A 20116-nucleotide genomic window follows, 5' to 3' on the forward strand; every position below is an offset into this window, starting at 1 on the left:
GGACACGGACGGGCTTCGTGATTCGGCATCCTTTGTGACAAATCCCAAACCCCGCCCACACCGGGGACTAAACGACCAATGATAGGACTCGTGCAAATCTGAGGCACATTTGAGCAAACCAATAGAATTGTGGAACGGCTTTGTTTTCTGACTGCAGTGCGCACATGCGACCGGAGAGGGCGCTCACGGGTAGACCTAATTAAACATCGATTGGGTAACACGCGTGGAGGACAGCAACCCCCTCGCAGATAAAGTTAGCAGAACGAAACACAAATGGCTTCTTTGCCTTTTCTGCTATGTGCGTAATGACGCCATGAAAATCTCCATCTCTGCCGCCGCGCGTCATCTGGGAACATTTTATATTTTTACTGCCGCCTGCAGAATAGACGCGTCCTCGGGCGGGGGTACACCTGCAGCTGAATCCGGATCCCAATCTCATCGAAAAGGGGGCGACTGGCTTGTCTCCACGCGCATCCTGCGTCCGCGCCCTGGAAGAGAAGAGAAGCGCTCCGAGTCCGGCTGATCTCGAGAGGAGACGGGAAGCTCAAAGGAAGCCCAAAGCCATTTACGCACGCATTAATGTCTAAGCCGCTCGATGTGCACGCTTGCGGACAGGATGGAGCATGGATAGAGAGGAATTTGCTCTGAGCAGCGCGTCGAGGGGATTTGTAATGCTGGAACTGGACTCCCGTGGAAACTAAGGACAGTGGCTGAAGCGCGCACGCACGCACACACACACACACACAGCTCGACATTTTTCACCGAGCGCCTTTTGTTTGTCTTTTAATTTTTTTTTCCAGCGGTTATGGGAAAAGAGGAGTGCAAAACAATGCTGGACGCGCTGAACAAAGTGACTGCTTGCTACAGACATTTGGTCATCGCCATGGGAAGCACCTCGGACTCGCAAAACCTGCGAGAGGAGCTGAAGAAGACCCGCAAAAAGGCCCAGGAGCTGGCCGCAGCCAACAGGACCAAACTGACCTCGCTGCTCAAAGACAAGAGCACCAGCAAAGAGGACCGCGCCGAGTACGAGCGTCTGTGGGTGCTGTTCTCCAGCAGCATGGACCTGCTGGAGGTGGACATGAAGAGGTCCCTGGAGATGGGCCAGGATTTCCCCCTCAAGGTCCCGACCAGACACCTCATCCAGACGGGGATGACCGGCAGCACCACCACGGTGGCGTCACGGGCCATGAGCGTGCAGAACATGAAGTACGAGGCGGACAGCAACATCGATACGGTGGACCTCCGGGAGCTGCGCGCCGAGATCTCCCAGGTGAGCCAGATGATGGAGGAGATGGAGCTGAAGGTGCAGGTGGCGCCGTGGGCCGTGGAAGCGAAGCAGGAGGCGGGCGCGGAGCTGAAGTCTAACATGAGCGTCGGGAATTCCTCCGTGGGCGTCATCTCCATCTGCGATGAAGAGCCCAAAGAGGAAGACGACGGAGGCGCCGGGGATTCTGGCTTTGCCTCCATCTGCGCCGTGCTCGTCTTTTTTGTCATCGTTACGGTCGCTGTGGTTCTGGGATATTTGGTTATCAACATGTCCTGAACTGTCTGTCCAAAAAGCCACCCTAACGCGACACCTCCGTGGGTCCGCACACGGGGAGCGCCACCGTGGGTTAAGAGCGCGCATTTTGCGCCAGGGAGCTCTTATGTTGGCAGGTGCTTGAAAACTGCGGACACGCGCAAAGTTATTAATCGGTGCGGGACGTAAACGTGTGTTTGGATGAACTGAGGACGTTGCGCTAGATGAAATGTAGAACATTACGCGTGAGAATGAATGTTGGGTGCAGGTTCAGGTGAAGAAACCTATTTTGAGGGCGGGGTCGTGGTATTTTTGGAATAGGGGGAAAAACCCAACCTGAAATGACGTGACAGTGTCTGTCCATCAGGATGAAACACACAGCACGTAATCCAAGAGGATTAGTGGAAAAGCTCATGCGTAAATGTAGCCTCAGTATTCGCCTTGATGTTCTGCTGATTGATGCTTTCAGTTTACGAATCGCAATCCAGCAAAGTTAAGCAAGCAGGGGACCATTGAGTCAGAAGTGGGATTCCTAAGGTTGCATGGAAACCAACAGAGCCGTGACTACAGCCACATATTTTTCCACACTTTTGTTAGAACAGATTTAATCCATTCTAGTAGATTGTAAAATACCTGCATCTTATACGTCTTTGCATTTAACAACGTGCTTCATGAGAGCCTTTACACCAAAGAGACTGCCCAGTCTTCTGGTAACACACCCCATCACTGTAAGCCTGCGTATGTTGCAAACAGAGTTGAATGTACAACATGTGAATAGAAAGGTTTGACCAATGCATCAGATAATGTACATATACATAAGTATATTTATTATAATAAAATCTTAAAACATCATTGAAAACACGCTTAATGTTTGACTTCAACGCCACATTTCTGTTGCCTTGGAATGAAGGCTAAGTGTTTCAGGTTGAATCAGTTTGCAGTCTCTGCAGAGCTTCCAATATATATATATATATATATATATATGCATCAGCTGGTGTCAGAGTTTAGGATTATTATCTTAAGCATCGCTGTGTAAAAGCAGTGTGTGGTTCAAAATAGAAAGGGGACTAACACCGATGCTTTAACTCCCTAATGGTTTTAGTTGTAAGAGTCTTTGAAGTTGTCCCGGCTGTAGAGCAGGGAAGGCTGGTGTCTGTGTGATGGGGGGGGGGGGGGGGTAAATGTTCTGGGCCAACTCCTAACAAGATTTCATGTGGGACAGTTTAGGAAAATAATTTTAGACCATATTAGTAACTTATTAAACTGTGGTGGTGAAACAAGAATCAATATCATAAAATCCATGACGATATAATCCACTACAGCGGATCAACAGCTTCTAGTTTGTAACAGGATCGCCGTGTTTTACTTTTTCAAATATTACTTAATGATGTAGAAGGACCCCGTTTATTTATATCACTTTCATCTTGAGTAAACGCCTGAATTTGTTCTAGTAGGAATATTGGATTTGTAGTGAAACTACATTTTTCCATAGGCTTGATTTATTGACTTATTAAATGGACAAGCCTAAAATATTGTAGTTTCAGTCTAAGGTTTTTATCATTTGGGACATTACCTGTTTATTAAGCAAATTACTATGTATTTTGTCTCCAATTGTGTTTTAACTTTAATTTTAGGCCGTCTGTGTCTCTCCTCAGTGTCTCGACTTTAGAAACCTGTAGAGAAATATTAATAGAAAATAGTAGCTAAAAACATAAATCTGAAAGGCAAGTTAAGTTCACTCCTAAAAGCACTGAGCCCTCCGAGCTGAGAGTATTTTCTGCCGAGACATTGATGCGTGTAAATCAGTGGTGTGCGACACGCACACTCAATTCACCGCAGTCTTTCTGACATCTTGATAATCCTTGTTATTTGGCACTAAGCTCTGCTCAGAGTGAGCCGTGAACCTCTTCAAACTGAGGACTTATATTACTCATCCAGAGATTTAGAATTATCAAAGTGAAGGAGGCAAGAATAGCGAGTGGAGATAGCCACAGCATCAACGTTCCTTTCTGTTCAGCCGGTTCAACTTCATGCATGACAGAGTCGTCGATTCGCTCCACTCTGCCCTGCAGAGACAAATAAACTATGCAGGCTGGTTCACGGGGAGACGAGCCACACACTCGGCAGAGACAGGCTGCTACATCGCCACCTCATCTGGACGAAGATTGTGGGTCTCCAAGGCTGCAAGTTGCCATGGAAACCCTCAACGGACTCTCCGGCACAAACAGCACAGAAGGTTGAGCAGTGTTATTCAACTCGAACCCTTTCTGTCACCACCATCTCACACATGCAGCACCCTGAAGCAGGAGATGTGGTGCGAGGTCCGCGCTGAACGGATGAAGAAACCTCAGCGTCCTTGAAATGTGAAAGCGCTGGCCCGATCATCACGTTAGGACAGAATGACCTACGGGTACATGTTCAGGCTACAAAGTTTATACATATATATATTTTATGCACGACAAAGTAACACTAGATTTACTGCATTCTGCTTTCACTGTCAACACCAGAATCAATAAGTACCTCTGGAAAGCATCTCGAGACATTATTAGAAAGACACGATTAATAATAGATTCATTGAATAATTAAATAATTCCTGAATGTCAGACAGGGTACAAACCATTTGACAAAGAGCATGTCTTTGTCTCCATCAGTGTTTTATAAAGGACATGACTGTGAGCAAGGAAGACACCCCAAAGAGAAAGGGTGAACGCCCTGCTGCGTCTCCTTCACTGACACATGCAGTCAGAGAACAATCATCAAAACACAAACACAAAAATGCAAATACACTGCAAAAGTCAGACTCAAGTCAGACTCAGGTCCTCATGGAGGGGAGCAGGGCTTTCAAAGAATAATTACAATACAAATTATACTCTGAAATGTATTATATTTTTATGTAAGGACTGAGCCTCATTAATAAAACTCATTTTTATTTGTCCGATTAACCTCTCGATTTGGTTTTCACAACTGAGCTGATAGGAAAGGATGTTTTGACAGTACTGAGTTAGACTTCTGTTTCACAGCTCCCTTTGGAGCTCCTATACTTTTTCTCAAAACTCAAAATGTCTGCCGTGAAACAGACGTATGGAATGCCGTTAGGCTTGTCCAGTTAGTAGGATGCGTCAGCATTTACTGCTTAAGTCACGTGGGATGGCCGGTCCGACAACAGGGACCAGATGGTTGTGCTTGGGCGTGATGGTGATCTGTATATTTAGATTGTATGAATCTAGAAACAAGATGCGGTGTAATCCGCAATTCAGAGGATCTTCCTGCTGAAGGTCTGTGCCTTTATCCTCCTTAGCCTCTTCTGAAGTGCTCAGCGGGTAGAGCCCGTCACCTGGAGGAAACCAAGAGGAAATAGCGGACTGAATACTTAAGACAGTAAAAACTGATAAATGACAACAACCGTAGCAACACTGAAAATTCATTCAGTACCTCTCAGGCTTCCTCTTTGGCTGATGTTTCTTTAAAAAGTCGATCATTCAGTATTTTGCTACTTTCAAGAGTTATCATGAAATAAGCAAAACCAATCATACATTATTTTTTTTCAATACGATCCAACATTCACACTGTAAATATTTACCAGGGATTATGTAGTATGTAATTTGTCATTTAGTGCCAGAATATAATTGTGGTTTTGGCATATAGTACATGAGAGTTACTTAAAAAGTAGTGTCCATTGTTTATTACAACAAAGGAACATGTTATAAACGCGTTTTGGAAAACCTGGATCTCCACAGCCATTTTCCCGCAGCTTTTTGAGAGCGGACAACTAAATGTGTAGGATTCATGTCGGGACATAGTGAAGAGTTTTTCTACTCTCTTTATTGGCTTGTTTGTACCTGGCAACAGTGACATCAACTGTCCATCCTGCACGACGACAGGCATCCATTGCTCACAGCCCTCTCGGGCACGCTGGATGGAGAATTCGTGGAGGTCACTCAGCAAAGGCAAACGGCACATTCGGCTAAGCTCATAGAACTGCGGAGGAGCAATCCAGAACTCCTTTGCGTGGAAGTTCTGCAGGACCTCTGAGGGCGCAGACCACTGAAACACACAGAAAGTACGGCAGCCATTTTAAATAAGAACATCTTCCTTTTGTTTGGTGTGGAATAAATCACATGAAACATAATGAATACTGAAATCAGTGGGAAATAAAGTGTAACTGAAACCGGTCCAGATTAGCGAAAACAATTCAAATCTGTAACAAACCCACTGATCTTTAGAACTTGTCGTTGAGTTCTTGCTTCAACTTCTTTAGTCGTCACACATTTTATGAAGCGGTTAGTTACAGCAGTTTGATTAAACAAGTCCGTTTTTTGACACATGAATATATTGATGTCATTCATCACCTGAACACGAACTATTTCTTTTCCATCTTGAAGGGACACGGGGACGTCCTGAAGGCAGCAGATGAAGAAAGCAGTGTTATATCTCCTCGAACCGGGTCGGGCCTTCGGGGTCAGCCAGTTGCTCCACTCGCGTAAAGCCCAGATGTTGGGCACGACCTCCAACTCTCTGCACATCCTGACGAAGTTAGATGGGTTCCGGTTCACCAGAGCCCTCCACTTCACGAGTTCTTTGCTGCAAAGCCCACTGACGTTGTTATTCGTGGCACACCTCAGATCGGTGCCTGTGAAGAAGCTCGTCTCCCCCGGTTTAGGCACAACGAGGAGCACGCCAGACTCCTCAAACGTCTCCCTCAGTGCGCAGATCCGGAAGGCGACTTCTCCCGGAATGGGAGAGCCCAGCTTCTGTCGGTCCGTGGCGAAGATCGGAGGTCGAGTGTCGAGCGGCTGTCTGACACTTGCTAAACCGTAATTGGGAGAGTTCCTGGCATGCTTAAAGATGTCGAGCCACTCGCTAGAGAAGTCCGAGGAGTCCACCAAGCCGCCAGGGAACACGTACGCATTGGGCATGAATCCGCTCTTGCTGCTTCGCTTTAGCATTAAAACGTCGTAATCAAAAGAGGACTTGTGCGGCAGGTGTGACTGTCCATGGCTGCTGCCCAGGTGCGCGCAAGCGACCGACCGCGCCGTCCTTGAAAACCCGTCCGAGACTGGCCTTTGTCCCGCGACTAAAATGAGAGTGGCCGCCTCCTTCCAGTGTTTCAAGGCGGTATTCATCCTAAAGCTACCGGCGGGCTTTGACTTTTTCACTCGGTACTCTGGAACTTGGTCGCTTCGCCGCACGGCACGGCGCCCTCCATTAGTTTGTTTTGACGGACGTGACGTCATACTTGGTACCCAATCGGCTATCGCCCCCTACAGGCAATAGGGGAAAGTGTACCCCTTCGAGTCTCACTGCTTTGCCTTTTCCAAAACATATAGTACGTACAGTATATGAGATTGATGAGGATGTCCACGCAACGCAACGTTATTTCAGTAACATTTATTAATTCATGAATTTTCCAACTCACCATTATGTTTTTTTCTTTTTCTTCTTCTGCAAAGTACATACAAACGTATGTAGGTATAGCTTTCGGAGAGCATAAAACTCCGACAAGGCTGCTCAGTTACCCATTATATCATTGCATGAAGAGGCAATGGTCTCTATGAAAATTTCACAATCTATTAATAATGTGATTCTGAGAATCACATTGGTGTGTACTAATGTTGGTTTGATAAATAGATAGGTAAATACTTTATTAATCCCAAGGGAAATTCCAAGTGTTCAGCAGCTTTTCCACAGAAGACAAAAACACACGGGCAGATTCTAGAAAAATACTTACTGTAAAATATGTTATAAAAAGATAAAATACAATGTCTCAAACAAAACACATCTGATTTAAGAATCTGTAGATTCTAGTCATACAAGAAAAAAAACATGATTTACTAATGAAGGCTTTCTTCAGAATATCAATCAGCATAGTTTCAGCAAAAATTTGTTGTTCTAATTTTGCAAGTCTCGAGCATTACTGTATTGCTTTTCTCAGGAGCCGATTTTCTACGAGTTCTGCTCATTTTACATTTCTGATCACTGGATTTGGAATATTATTTGGATCCAGATCAGAATTTAATGTGTGGAAGATTCTTTGGGGTTGTCACCATGCAAATCTTGCCAAGCATTGCATATGTTGTGCCAGTTTCCAGATCCAGATGGACAAACTGGTGATGACCAACCAGCCTGCCATAGTGGTGGTGGATGGATCAGAAGACAGCAGTATTGATTGATTGTAGCAATCCCGAGCGATAGCAACATCAGGAGGAAAGAACACGAAAAGCTTGAGAAATGCCAAGGGCTGAAGGAAGAGCTGGGGAAAATGTGGGAAAATGCTTGAGACAAGAAAGTTTTTTATTTTTTATTTTATAGTCAAAGCTGAAACTGCTCTGAAAGTAATTAAAGAGATAACATTTATCTTGCTATAACAAGGATATGAGCTCTTGCAACATCTTCCTAGTATACCTGTGCACTTACCCTGAATACAAATAAAGTGATTAAAGTGTAAAACAATATATGTCCAGGATTTCCACACACCTCTTTTCCATTAACATTACTCATGTTACAATGTCAGTAATTTGTACCTGATCCTTTCAATTGGTGATTCACATACTTTGTTGAAATCAAATGAAATTATAATTAGACTGCATTGGAGTTAGAAACAATCAGACATTTTCCTGATAAACTAGACTCCTCTCCATTGAATTCTTTATTACATCTACAACAACACTTTAGTAGAAGCACCCTGCCTCCTGTCTTTATTCTCAGAATATCCAAGAACCTCCCACTGGAATGTGGGAGCCAAGGTCTACATTTACATCAGGCATTCCTGCTCTGCCTGGTTAAACCTGGATCAGTGTTGTCTGAGGGTTCATAGCACTGTACCTGTTCTCAACAGAGAGCTTCATTCAAAGTTTTTGAGCGTCACTGAAGTATTCATCAGCTGTAAGTAGAAAAAAACATTTATTTAAACCTTTTCTTATTGATTGTCGTGTACACGGCATCTAACAATATTAATGTGGCACGACAAACATAAGAACTGTTGTGTGTTAGAATCTTGTAAATTAATCTTGCAAGATTTCTTTCTTCATCTGCAAATGAAGCTTGACATTTCACACATGTTTACAGTTTTCATTGAGAACAGAGATGAAATGAAATACAGGTGTGAAAGTACAAGTGAAGTCATTTGGTGAATTCCATGTTAATGTGTCATGCAGCTGGAAGACCTACAAGCAGAATGATAAGGCAGAGACAGGATTCAGGCAAACCAGAGGGTTTAATCATTCACAATAACATAAGGCTGAGACAAAATCCAGAAAATCAAACTCAGACAAATGGAGGATACTGAGCAAGCTGAAGCTCAAACGACAATCTTGCAGAGACAAAGTGCAGACAGGGTGGTGTAAGTGTTCACATAAATCAGAAATAAGCAACAAATGTGTGGCAGAATGAGCAGACTCGTAACTGATTGGCTCCCAGATAAGAGTTGAAGGAGTGGCAGAGGAACAAGCAGGAAGCTCCAACAGTGTCCATGACAACATGAGTCGAATGTGTGGAAAAGATAAATCACTACAATTATAGCTTTCCAATTGCGTGACAAAAAAACGAATCTGCAACAAACCAATTATCTGCATCATTTCCTAACAAGATAGGACAGGAATTATTTTTATGAGTCTTTGCAGTGGCTGCACTCAAAAGCTTTACACATCAAGTTGTTTGTACAAAGTCCAGAATTTCTTTGATTTTACAGTGGCCCTTTTAAGGTAAAGAGAAAATCCTCCCTGAACCAGAATATATACATTTAACTGCTTCTCACCAGGCGAGATGAAATCTCTCAACAAGAATAAATCATGATATCGATATATTTCTGTCTACAAGTGAAAGCCACACTTTGACACATGTTAAAGTGAAACTCAATCTGTGGATCTGTGAATATAATCAGTAAATACACAGGATTAACAATGTAAATGTGTTTGGTGGGGATTTCACTTAATCCTTGATGTTGGCAGAAATTTCACTGTTGGGAGGATTTCTGTCAATGTATCTTAGTTTGGACAACATTTGTGAACATTCATGGAATTGTTGTCAAAAAGGTTTTGGTGTTCCATCAGATGGAAATGGATGACGACATCATCGGGAAGAGGAAGGAGTCTCATAATGGCTCCACCACATACATCATGGACTGCCAGACTAAAGGCGAACAGAATGCCAAGGCCACCGTACTTCAAAGGGATGTGAGTTTTAAGAGAGAAAGTGGTTGAAAACATGGAATTATATATAATTTACATAGAATAACAAGGACACCAGACAGTGATTTTATAGACTATTGTCTTATTGAGGGCTATTCCTCTAGCATGAGCAATATTAACACCTAGAGTTGGCAACCTGATGCAAGTAAGTCAAGCACTCACCTGGTTGGCGTCCACAATATCACAGCCGAAATCCAAGGGTGCTTTAAAACATATAGACATAAAAGCACAAGAATTACAAGGGACATTTCCAGTCAGCTAGTTCTGTCAGAAAGGTTTACTCAATTTTTATATTATAATTTTTATTTTCTTGTTCTTGTCGTCTGCGTTCTCAGGTTGGTCTGTTTAGTGGCGTCTCCCTGATTGTGGGGACAATGATTGGGTCCGGCATCTTCATTTCCCCTTCGTCGGTTCTGCTGTACACTGGAGCGGTTGGACCCTGTCTCATCATCTGGGCTGCCTGTGGGATGTTAGCCATGCTGGGTAACAAAATGGCAACTAAACAAAAAAATACAGCAGAAAGTTTTTGATTATACCATAAAAATCCGACCAGAACTTTGCTTGATATTGATATCAGAGGCAATGAATTGGTTGTTTTTGTTGTTGTTTTCATGTTACAATGTCTGTTTGTGTATGCATTGATCCGCAGGCGCACTCTGTTTTGCTGAGCTTGGCACCATGATCACTAAATCTGGAGGAATATACTCATATTTGCTGGAGGCGTTTGGCTCCATCATAGCCTACCTTTACACCTGGACTATGGTCATAGTACTGAAACCCTCTAGCTTAGCCATTATCACATTGAGCTGTGCAAAATATGCTTCCACTCCTTTCTATCCTGGCTGTACTCCTCCTCTTGTTGTCACCAAGTGTCTGGCAGCAGCAGTTATAGGTAAGTTTCACGTAAAGTCCGTATATGTGGTTAAATTTCCTAAAATCATCCCATTAGGGTGAGATTAATTATTCTTGCCGTGTTTCTGTTTGGTGTTTTGTGGTAAAAAAAAAAGTGAGAAAATTTCAGGAGGTACAGGTACGTGATGTGGTTGGATGGATTGGTCCTGTTCAACTCCAGTCCAGATGATTTTTCAGTCAAAGTAAAACCAAGTGAAAAAAATTAAGCTGGCTTTCTAATGAAAATCACAAGTTCTAAATAGTCCCCTCTTTGACAAAAAGAAGACACAGCGAAGGGTCTTTTACAGCTATACTGTTTTTTAATGTTGAAATTACTCGACTGTCATCTCAGAAGAAGTAGAACATTTTAATATTGTTATACTGATATGCCTTAATTGTATATAATATATATGATTTTTAATATTTACAATATTTATGGTGTCTTCTCAGTTTTGATCGTTGGAGTCAACTGTTTCAGTGTCAAACTGGCTAACTTTGTTCAGAACTTCTTCACTATGGCCAAACTTTTCATCATAGCTGTGATAATGGGAGGTGGCATCGTTATGTTAGCTCAAGGTGGGTCTCAGCAACTTCAATATACAAACAACCCTGCCTCATGTTTTTGTCCTCTGATAAAGTGATGGATGACAACAATTATGTTTATGAGGTCTTTAAAAAGAATTCTTTGCAGGGAAAACAGAAAATTTCTCCAATGCATTTGATAGCCCATCATTGTCTGTTGGAGCCATTGGACTGGCGTTTTACAATGGACTGTGGGCTTATGATGGATGGTAAGAGTTATTCTTCAGTTTAATTTATTTTCAATGCTGAAGAAGGCAACATTCCTAAAAATAGTTTTTTGTCGTATTTTCTGAAATGGTCAGATCCGACTTCTATCACCTTAAAAGCCCCCCAGCTATAAACACATCTTAAAATTAACCATGATTCTCTCTAAAGCATTGCAGTGAGATGCACATTGTTAAGCTGCACGACTGGTATTATGAAAGGAAATGATCATTGTGATCTTGCCCAACCCTTCATCTACTTGTGTCTTTTTTATGCTGGATATCATGATACTTGATTGCAGAATCATGGCACCGCAGAGGATCCCAGTGAGTGGTGCCAGCCCCCCCCCTGATACTGAAAAATGTCACAAAACCAGTGATCATTGATTGCGCATGTTATAAAATGTCAGTTAACATTTGATGAGCTGTAATAAAATGTTAGATTGAAAACAGAGAACACTGCATGCTGACGCAGCTTCGTGAGCCATAGAGTCCTCCTGTGAGCAGCATAATGGTGGACTGACTTCTCCAAACTTCTTTCCAATGACATCATCTTGCAAAGTTCTTAAAGAAATGGGATGCATTGTGTCGGCGTTTTGTTTATATTGAAAGTTAAAGGTTAATATCAACCAGGGTTTACCAGACTCTGCTCTGGACCTCATTTGCATATGCATATATGTGTTGTATTGAGGTTTGTGGAGAAGGTGCTCTTGTTTCCAAACATATTTTTGGCTTTTTTCAATGTCGAGTTTACAATTGCACTTATGAAATAACTGAGTCAGTTTTGACCTACCGGTACTATGTGTTAATAGACTGACCAGATGAAGCACCTTATCTCTATGTGACACTATTATAAATTTATTCTAGCCTTTGCTTACATAGTTTTGGATTTCATCAACACAATACCGTGTTCTATGTCATGGTAACCTGTTTGAAAACATAGATAGTTGCCTAGTAACCTCATTTCTTCTTGTGTTATGATCCTTTTTAATGAGCATGATCAAAGCGGAGGCGTAGTCTCCTTTCTTGTCATTTCTTTTTCATGGGAATGGGAAGGAGGCTTCAGGTTACTGATGGACTTTCTTTTTTTTTTCTTCATGTGATTGTATCTTGGCAGTTCATGCCATGCTATAGACCTTTGTATCAATAAGTTCAATTAGAAGAAAAGATAATTAAATGTGAACGACAATAGCAAAATACCATGTAATGACTGAAACTAAAGGGTTAATATTATCCGTTAGATGGCAATGTTGAAAAAAACAGATGTTTACCTAGGTCGCTGAGTTCTTGCATGATTTCATTGTGGTGCATGTAGAGGAGTGCGATCAAGAATTATGGTCTTTGCTGTGCAAAAATGTTGAATTAAATTGTGTAATTGTGGGTTCATGATTGTATTAGGGCAGACAAATGTAACTTCTTATCCAATTTTCTCAGGGATCAGCTGAATTGTATCACAGAGGAGCTAAAAAATCCTTACAGGTAAGACAGCAGTACCCATCTGTCATTTTTAATAGATCTTTAAAAACATCAGAAAAACAAACATGACAAAGTGCATTTTTACTTTTTGATATTTGAATGCCCGATTTAGCTCAAGCGGCACAGTGGGTAGCGTGGTTGCCTCACAGCAAGAAGGTACTAGGTTTAATTCCTTTTTGTGCAGACTTTGCATGTTCTCTGGGTCCTCTAGCTTCCTCCCACCTCCAAAAACAGCAGCGAAGCAGCGAAGGGAAATTGGTCACACCTAATTGTCCGTATGTGTGAGTGCGAGCGGGCATGGTTTGTCTTGAGCTGGTGTCTCATCCAGGGTTTACCCTGCCTCTTGCCCACAACAAGCTGGAATAAGCTCCAGCAGACCCTTGACCCGCAAGGCTGATGAGTGGCTATGAGAAAATGGATGGATTTAGCTTAAATTTATAAAAAAGAGCAAAGTTTTCCTTAAATTTCTTCAGTATAAAACCTTGAAAATGGAATATCTTATTCACCTGTTATTGGTCCTCAGGAACTTGCCACTGGCCATCCTGATTGCGATCCCCTTGGTATCTGTGTGCTATGTGATGGTTAACGTTGCTTACTTCACTGTTATGACCGTGACTGAAGTGCTGGTTTCCCCAGCTGTTGCTGTGGTAAGAAGACATGGAATTTTGGAAGTAGTTGGTAATGTGGTTTGAAAATGAAGAATTTCATCAATCGATAAAAATGGCAAAACATGATCCAGTCAATATTTTATTTTCTCTTCATTCTCAAGAAATTTAGACTAAATATCAGTAATACCTCAGCATTCTTTTACTCCATTGTCTTTCGTTTGGCTTTGTTTGTGCCTCCTTAGACTTTTGGAGACAGAGTTCTTCACCCTCTGTCCTGGATTGTTCCTTTATTTGTTGTCTTCTCGACATTTGGCGCTGCCAATGGAAGCTGTTTCACTGCTGGCAGGTAAAATTGTCACATTTTGTCATTAACATAGAAGCTAAACAATTTTTTTTTCCATTTGTCAGAAATACAAATGTGCATATTTCTTTGACTGAGAGAGAAAGCTAAATTATTTTTTAAATATTGAAGATGAGAATAATTTGTCTTATGGCTGGAAAGACTTGCTTGGACACAAACAAAGAGATAGAATACAAGAAAATATAGAAGAGTATGTAGCGACAAAGAAAAAGTGCCCGTACTTGTATTTTTCATTTCTGACAGATTGGTCTATGTGGCGGGCAGAGAGGGTCACATGCTGAAAATCTTGTCCTACATTAGCCCAAAACGCTACACTCCATCTCCTGCTCTAATGTTAAATGTGAGTTTTGCATGTTCAATGATTTATCTGATATATAGTTTTTACTTTACTTTACATTTATATATCATGCCGTTTGCTGAGTTCACATAACTCTTTAAAATGTATACAAATATTTTCTTGAGAAATAAATAAATAATGTACCCAGATATAAATGGAGAGAATTCTTAACTAGATGTTTTTTTTCAGGGTTTTTTGTCTCTGTGCTACATTATGCCAGCAGACATCAACACACTTATAAACTACTTCAGCTTTGCCCAGTGGATGTTTAATGGTCTTACAGCGCTGGCTCTAATAGTCATGCGATTCACCAGGAAGGAGCTCCATAGACCAGTAAAGGTAATGCTTACAACTGATGAGTTTTCTGTTTCTTTTCTCTCTTTAGAAATGTATTTAATTGTATTTTTTTTGTAGGCCGATACTCTTTGTTTATTGGGTACAGGGGCAGTTTATAAAGTACCCACTTTGCTACAGACCATGTTTTGTTTTAATGGTAATACAGTATACCTGTGATAATGACATTACTTAAGGAATCTTTACTTGTACTCTAACATTCTATCTAATAAATATATTCATTCATTCATCAATTTGCCATTATGATCACAGGATTAAAGTACACATAAATACTGAACTCTGGATTGATGTAAAATGTTTGTGGTGCTTGAAGGTTCCGATTGTCATACCAGCCCTAATGGTCCTGGTCTCCTGCTACTTGGTTGTGGCTCCCATCATTTATGAACCAGCCTTGGAGTACCTCTACTGCACTATCTTCATCTTGAGTGGACTTATCTTCTACTACTTTTTCATCTACCGAAAAGTCAAGTGGGCACTCAGACTCATGAGTAAGTTTACTCTCTATTCTTAATTCAGGACCTGAAATTATTTATCATTGACATATTCCTCTTTAACTTCATCGGAATCAAATAAAAGGCAGAATTACTTTCTCAAAACTGGGGACAGTAAAGTATTGCTGAAGTGATCTTGACCAAGGCACCAAGTCCCAACTACTCTGCACATGCCGGACATGGCGGCGTCCTCACCTTATCCCCACTTCACATATGTTATGCTGGCCCTACATACTGTATATGCATGTGTGTGGCTTGTTAAGGGGTCCCATAGTCGGGTGAAAAATATATTGTATTGTGTGTGTACTAAGCGTGCCTACATATATGACAAATAAAGAGTCCTTTTTCTGTGACCTTTCACGCCGGTATAGGACCTATCACCATGCATCTGCAGCTGCTGATGGAAGTCGTTCCACCTGAGAAAACCGAATAAGAAAAGACAGCATCGACAAGCAGGTGAACGCCTGCTGCTTGTGAAAGAAGAATGTCCTTACGAACTTAGATGAGAAATTTGACCACCTTTTTCAATCAAGGCTGGCATACAATAATTTTACTATTCCCAAGTACTGGGCATTCCAAGAATGGAGGGGGCGCTGTAGGCTAGTTGGTAAGAGAGTCAACTGCTGAATGGAAGGTTTGAGCCCCAGTCTCCCAGGTCTATGTGCTGTTTTATCTTTGAACAAGATCCGGGGTGCTAATGGCTCCTCAGAAATGGGTCAATGCAGAGAACTAATTTCGTGACACTCTTTGTGTGTAATTATATGACGTTTGATTGTACAATATATGATTGTATGTGACAATAAAAGCTTCTTAAAAAAGATGTTCTTAAAACTCAATTTCTAAGACATTTCTTTGGTTATGTGCAAACATGCTCTTGGCCTCTGGCCAAGTATGCAATGGTCACTAGTATGTATAAGAACTGGAGAAGGGATCTTTATATTTGACATTCATACTTTTAAACATGCTATGCTAAGCTAACTTCATGTTTTCTCCTCAGTTAGTCTCTGTTAGGGGCAGACTGATCTGAGAGGCCACTCATTATCACCCTATTAACACCTTTCTAAAATCACTCTCCAAGGACAAGAATAATTTTTTCCCCCCAGGTTTCCACCATAGAACTCAGACCGACTTTTGTAGAAAGTAGCTTTGTGTCCCTCTAGTGGCAGAAAATCTCCCTACACAGTCAAATCTGCAATTCCATTTCACTGAATTCTGCAGTTTCAGTGAAAGTATTTGTCAAAGATGTATTTTGAGATAAATACACACTTGCATAGTTGTCATGGTTGAAATGCGAGTCTTTGTCAAAAAAGCGGATATTACTGTGATGAATGAAGAACATGGATTTAGATTTAGATTCAACATTTATTACATTGTCACATGGTACAACAATAAAATGCGTTTTGAATCTAACCAGAAGTGCAGAGTGCAAGGTATGAAAAGATCCATCTGCACCATAAGAACAAGGGCCATTCATTTGAAGATAACAATGTGCACATCTTATTCAAAGAAACCACATGGCTTGAGAGTCAAGCCATGTCAAACTTGGAAGACTATCATCGCACAAAGGCAGGGACTTTTACAGATAGGATTCGAACCTGGTACCTTCTTGCTGAATGAATGAATGAATGATTTGTTTATTTAACAGGGACAGCGCACATTAATAAACATTTCTGTCAATGTGCCAGAATTAGCCAAAAGGCTATTTTTCATCTGTTGTCCCTGGACAGAAATTCCATGGCCCCAAAATATATATACATATAAAATAAAATTAATAAAAATACAGATATAAAATAACCACATAAATAAAAACTATATCAACTAAAACAATTTCATGTAACAGTAAAACTTAATGTCTATTAACTAAACTTTATTAACTTTATAAAATATAAAGCAACTAAAATCATAAAAACAGGTGACAGTAAAAAACAACAAATTAAACAGCAGTTTCTCTCAGTGGCGACACAACTGTGTGCTAATGAGCCATTCCTTAAGGTGAAATTTAAATGCATTACAGATCTCTAGATTTCTGACGATAACTGGGATGGAATTCCACTCGTGTGCCGCTTTAAAGGAAAAGGCAGATTGACCAAATTTGCTTTTCCTGAGTGGGATAACGCAGTCCCCTCTTGCAGCACCTCTAAAGACTCGATGTGTGGCAGTTCTTACATCCACAAACTGTCCGAGCGGAGGAGATGTTAAACCATTAATAATTTTGTACATCAGACATGAATTTATATATTTAATCAAATTTTCCCAGTTTAACAATTTGTATTTATTTAATATTGGGCAGTGATGAAAATGTGCTGTTTTTTTGTCCAGTATTTTAAGCGTTTGTTTGTACAGAGACTGCAGAGGTATTAGAGTAGTGATACTGGCCTGTGACCAGGTTGTTAAGCAGTAAGTGATATGCGAAAGAATCATTGAATGCATATACGTCAACGACGCCCCTGTCGACATGTAATCCCGAGTGAATCTAAAATTTGAGAGACTGAATTAAACTCTATTACAGACCTTTTTAACCTGTTTTTTGAAATTAAGTTGTGAATCTATAAGGACTCCAAGGTACTTGTATTCGGAAACAATCTGCAGCCTTTCCCCCAAAACAAAGACATCTGGGTCAGCACCAGAACACTTTGTCTTTGAGAAAAACATGCAGACCGTTTTTGACAGATTTAATTGCAAACAGCACTGCTTCAGCCAAGTTGTTACATGAACCATGATGTCTGTGAGTTCTTCAGCAACTTGTGTTGTACTGCTACCAAAAACATAGATAACAGTATCGTCAGCATACATTTGTAAGTCGATGTCAGGACAAACTGTTGCTGTGAGGCAACATGCCGCAATATTTAATCATCAGTTTTGGTTTGCATAAGCCAAATTCACAAATAAAGATTTGCCCAAGTGTCTTAGGTTACCAACCACTGGGTTAAAGAGTCATCCAGATGACTCCAGATGATGAAATCAATAATTTACTTAGAAGGTGTGTAGGGCAAAAAAAATAGTAATTTCAGTTTTGTCATGATTGAGCAGCAAGACGTTGATCGTCAACCACATCATCATCATCTTAACGACAGGCTTGAATCTTACTTACCAGTAGTTTGTTGGGGTCATTTGCCTTGAATGAATATAGCTGGGTAATGGTTAGAGCAATGCAACATTTATTATAACAAATGCTTGACTTTTTAAGGGCATAAATGAAACTGAGGAAAGATGCATGTATACTCAAAATATTTTATAAGACTGTTGCGTTTGGTACCATTTTTGATAAACTGTAGTAAAAGATATGTCTTTGCACACAACAGACTTATTCCACTCAAATCCTATACAATGTTGTCGAAATATGTGTTTGTGAGCATTTTCTTTTTTTTTTTACAAGAGAGAATACCATCCAGCATTTATGCATTCAACTACTTCTGGTGCATGGATGATCTCTATCAAAGGAAAACGGTGACTAACACATATTAGAGAGGAATACGTCTATTATGTGTACAGAAGTTGTTAGATCACTTTACTTCAACTCACAAACGAAAATGTGAGCAGAAAAAAAGAGTTGTGTATGAGTTTATGTATCCTTATCAAAGAGCCATTGTGAGGCTAGTCAGGCTCAAGAAAAGGGAGTTTTTTTCATTCAATTCTATGAGCTTTTGCAATGTTGTACGAGAATACATTGACACTTGCCATAGCATAGATACAATGATAAAAGTATAAAGACATAAAATTCGTCAAGGATTTCCACATGCTTCTTTTTCCTATAACCCATGCTACATTGTCAGTAACCTTTTCCTCTTTCTATCTATTAATGGGTGATTCACATACTTTGTTGAATTAAATGTAAATGATCTGAATACATGACAGTTTAAAAAACATTTCCCCCCCCTAGCTGACAAACTAGACACCACGATTTACACAACTGATCTCCTCGCTACTGAGTTCTTATCAGTGAATTTTATTAACTCACAAACTACATTTTAGTAGACACACCCTGTGTCCCGTCTTAACTGAGAATATCTGAGAACCTCCTACGGGAGTGTGCTCAGTTACATCAGACATTCCTGCTCGGCTTCATTAAATCGAGCTCAGCGTCATTTGTGGGTTCATATCACTGTACTGGTCTGAACAGAGAGCTTCTTTCAAGGTTCATAGAGAGTCACTGACGTTTTCATCATATGTAAGTAGAAAAAAACATTTCATTATTATTCTTTTTTTATTGCATGTCATGTATACCCTATATCTAACAGTGTTTAGTGTGGCACAACACGATTACCGGTAAACATAATCATCTCTATCATCATATGATCGAGAGCTAGTGGATGTGATGATGAGGAGAAAGATTGATGTATTGTGTATCCATGAGACCAGTTGGAAAGGAAGCAAGGCTTGAAGCTTAGGAGCAGGATTCAAGTTGTTTTATAATGGAGGAGATGGAAAGAGGAATGGAGTACGGGTTACCTTGAAGGAAGGGTTTGTGCACAGTGAATCGAGTGTCAGATAGACTGATGAGATGGAAGCTGGAGATTGAGGGTGCGATGTTGAATATTGTTATTGGGTATGCTCCACAGGTAGGATGTGAGTGGGGGTGCCTTACAAGAGTGGAGGAAGGAGCCCATGGTGGACTACATCTTGTGTAGACGGAGCAGTTTATTAAAGGAGGCTGAAATTTGCAGTGGCTGCGCTTAAAAGCTTAACATATCAAGTTGTTTATAAAAAGTGTGAAACTTTAATTTTACAGTGGCCCTTTCACAATAGAGTGAAAATCCTACCTGTATATATATAGAAGTTGAGATTAAATCTCTCCTGAAAAAATAAATATTGTCTTTAGCCTATCCACATGACAGCCTCACTTGATATGGCTAGATTTGTGGCTACAAGTGAACGCTTAAAGAAATACAATACAAAGTGAAACTTAAAATCTGTGCCATCACTCTGGATCACCTAACTATAATATAATCAGTAAAATCACAGCATTTCCAATGTAGGTGTGCTTTGTGGTGATTTCATTTAGAAATCCTTGATGTTAGCAGAAATTTCACTGTTTGTAGGACTTTTGGACAACATTTGTGGACATTCATGTACCAGTAATCGTTGTCAAAAATGTTTTGGTGTTC

The 20116-nt window shown here is 40.7% G+C and overlaps 3 protein-coding genes across 3 annotated transcripts; 2 read left to right on the top strand and 1 right to left on the bottom strand.

Moving 5' to 3' along the window:
• The first annotated feature begins 805 nt into the window (after positions 1-805).
• si:ch73-167i17.6 (regulator of G-protein signaling 9-binding protein) lies at positions 806-1546 on the top strand. Its single transcript, XM_068742300.1, has one exon. The coding sequence runs from the start codon at positions 806-808 to the stop codon at positions 1544-1546; it is 741 nt and encodes a 246-aa protein (XP_068598401.1).
• A 2501-nt stretch (positions 1547-4047) lies between these two features.
• Positions 4048-6662, bottom strand: nudt19 (nudix (nucleoside diphosphate linked moiety X)-type motif 19). The gene is made up of 3 exons (XM_068741878.1): positions 5872-6662; positions 5362-5566; positions 4048-4856 (listed from the first exon to the last, which is right to left on the bottom strand). The coding sequence occupies exons 1-3, from the start codon at positions 6643-6645 to the stop codon at positions 4642-4644; spliced, it is 1194 nt and encodes a 397-aa protein (XP_068597979.1). The 5' UTR covers positions 6646-6662; the 3' UTR covers positions 4048-4641.
• Positions 6663-9570: 2908 nt separating this feature from the next.
• LOC137901998 (b(0,+)-type amino acid transporter 1-like) lies at positions 9571-15752 on the top strand. The gene is made up of 12 exons (XM_068746074.1): positions 9571-9693; positions 10044-10191; positions 10358-10600; positions 11050-11175; positions 11291-11390; positions 12819-12863; positions 13384-13507; positions 13711-13814; positions 14073-14169; positions 14356-14505; positions 14834-15008; positions 15383-15752. The coding sequence occupies exons 1-12, from the start codon at positions 9571-9573 to the stop codon at positions 15442-15444; spliced, it is 1497 nt and encodes a 498-aa protein (XP_068602175.1). The 3' UTR covers positions 15445-15752.
• The last annotated feature ends 4364 nt before the right edge of the window (positions 15753-20116 follow it).

This window comes from Brachionichthys hirsutus, chromosome 1 (genome assembly GCF_040956055.1).
Source record: "Brachionichthys hirsutus isolate HB-005 chromosome 1, CSIRO-AGI_Bhir_v1, whole genome shotgun sequence".
In the NCBI taxonomy this organism is placed as follows: domain Eukaryota; kingdom Metazoa; phylum Chordata; class Actinopteri; order Lophiiformes; family Brachionichthyidae; genus Brachionichthys; species Brachionichthys hirsutus.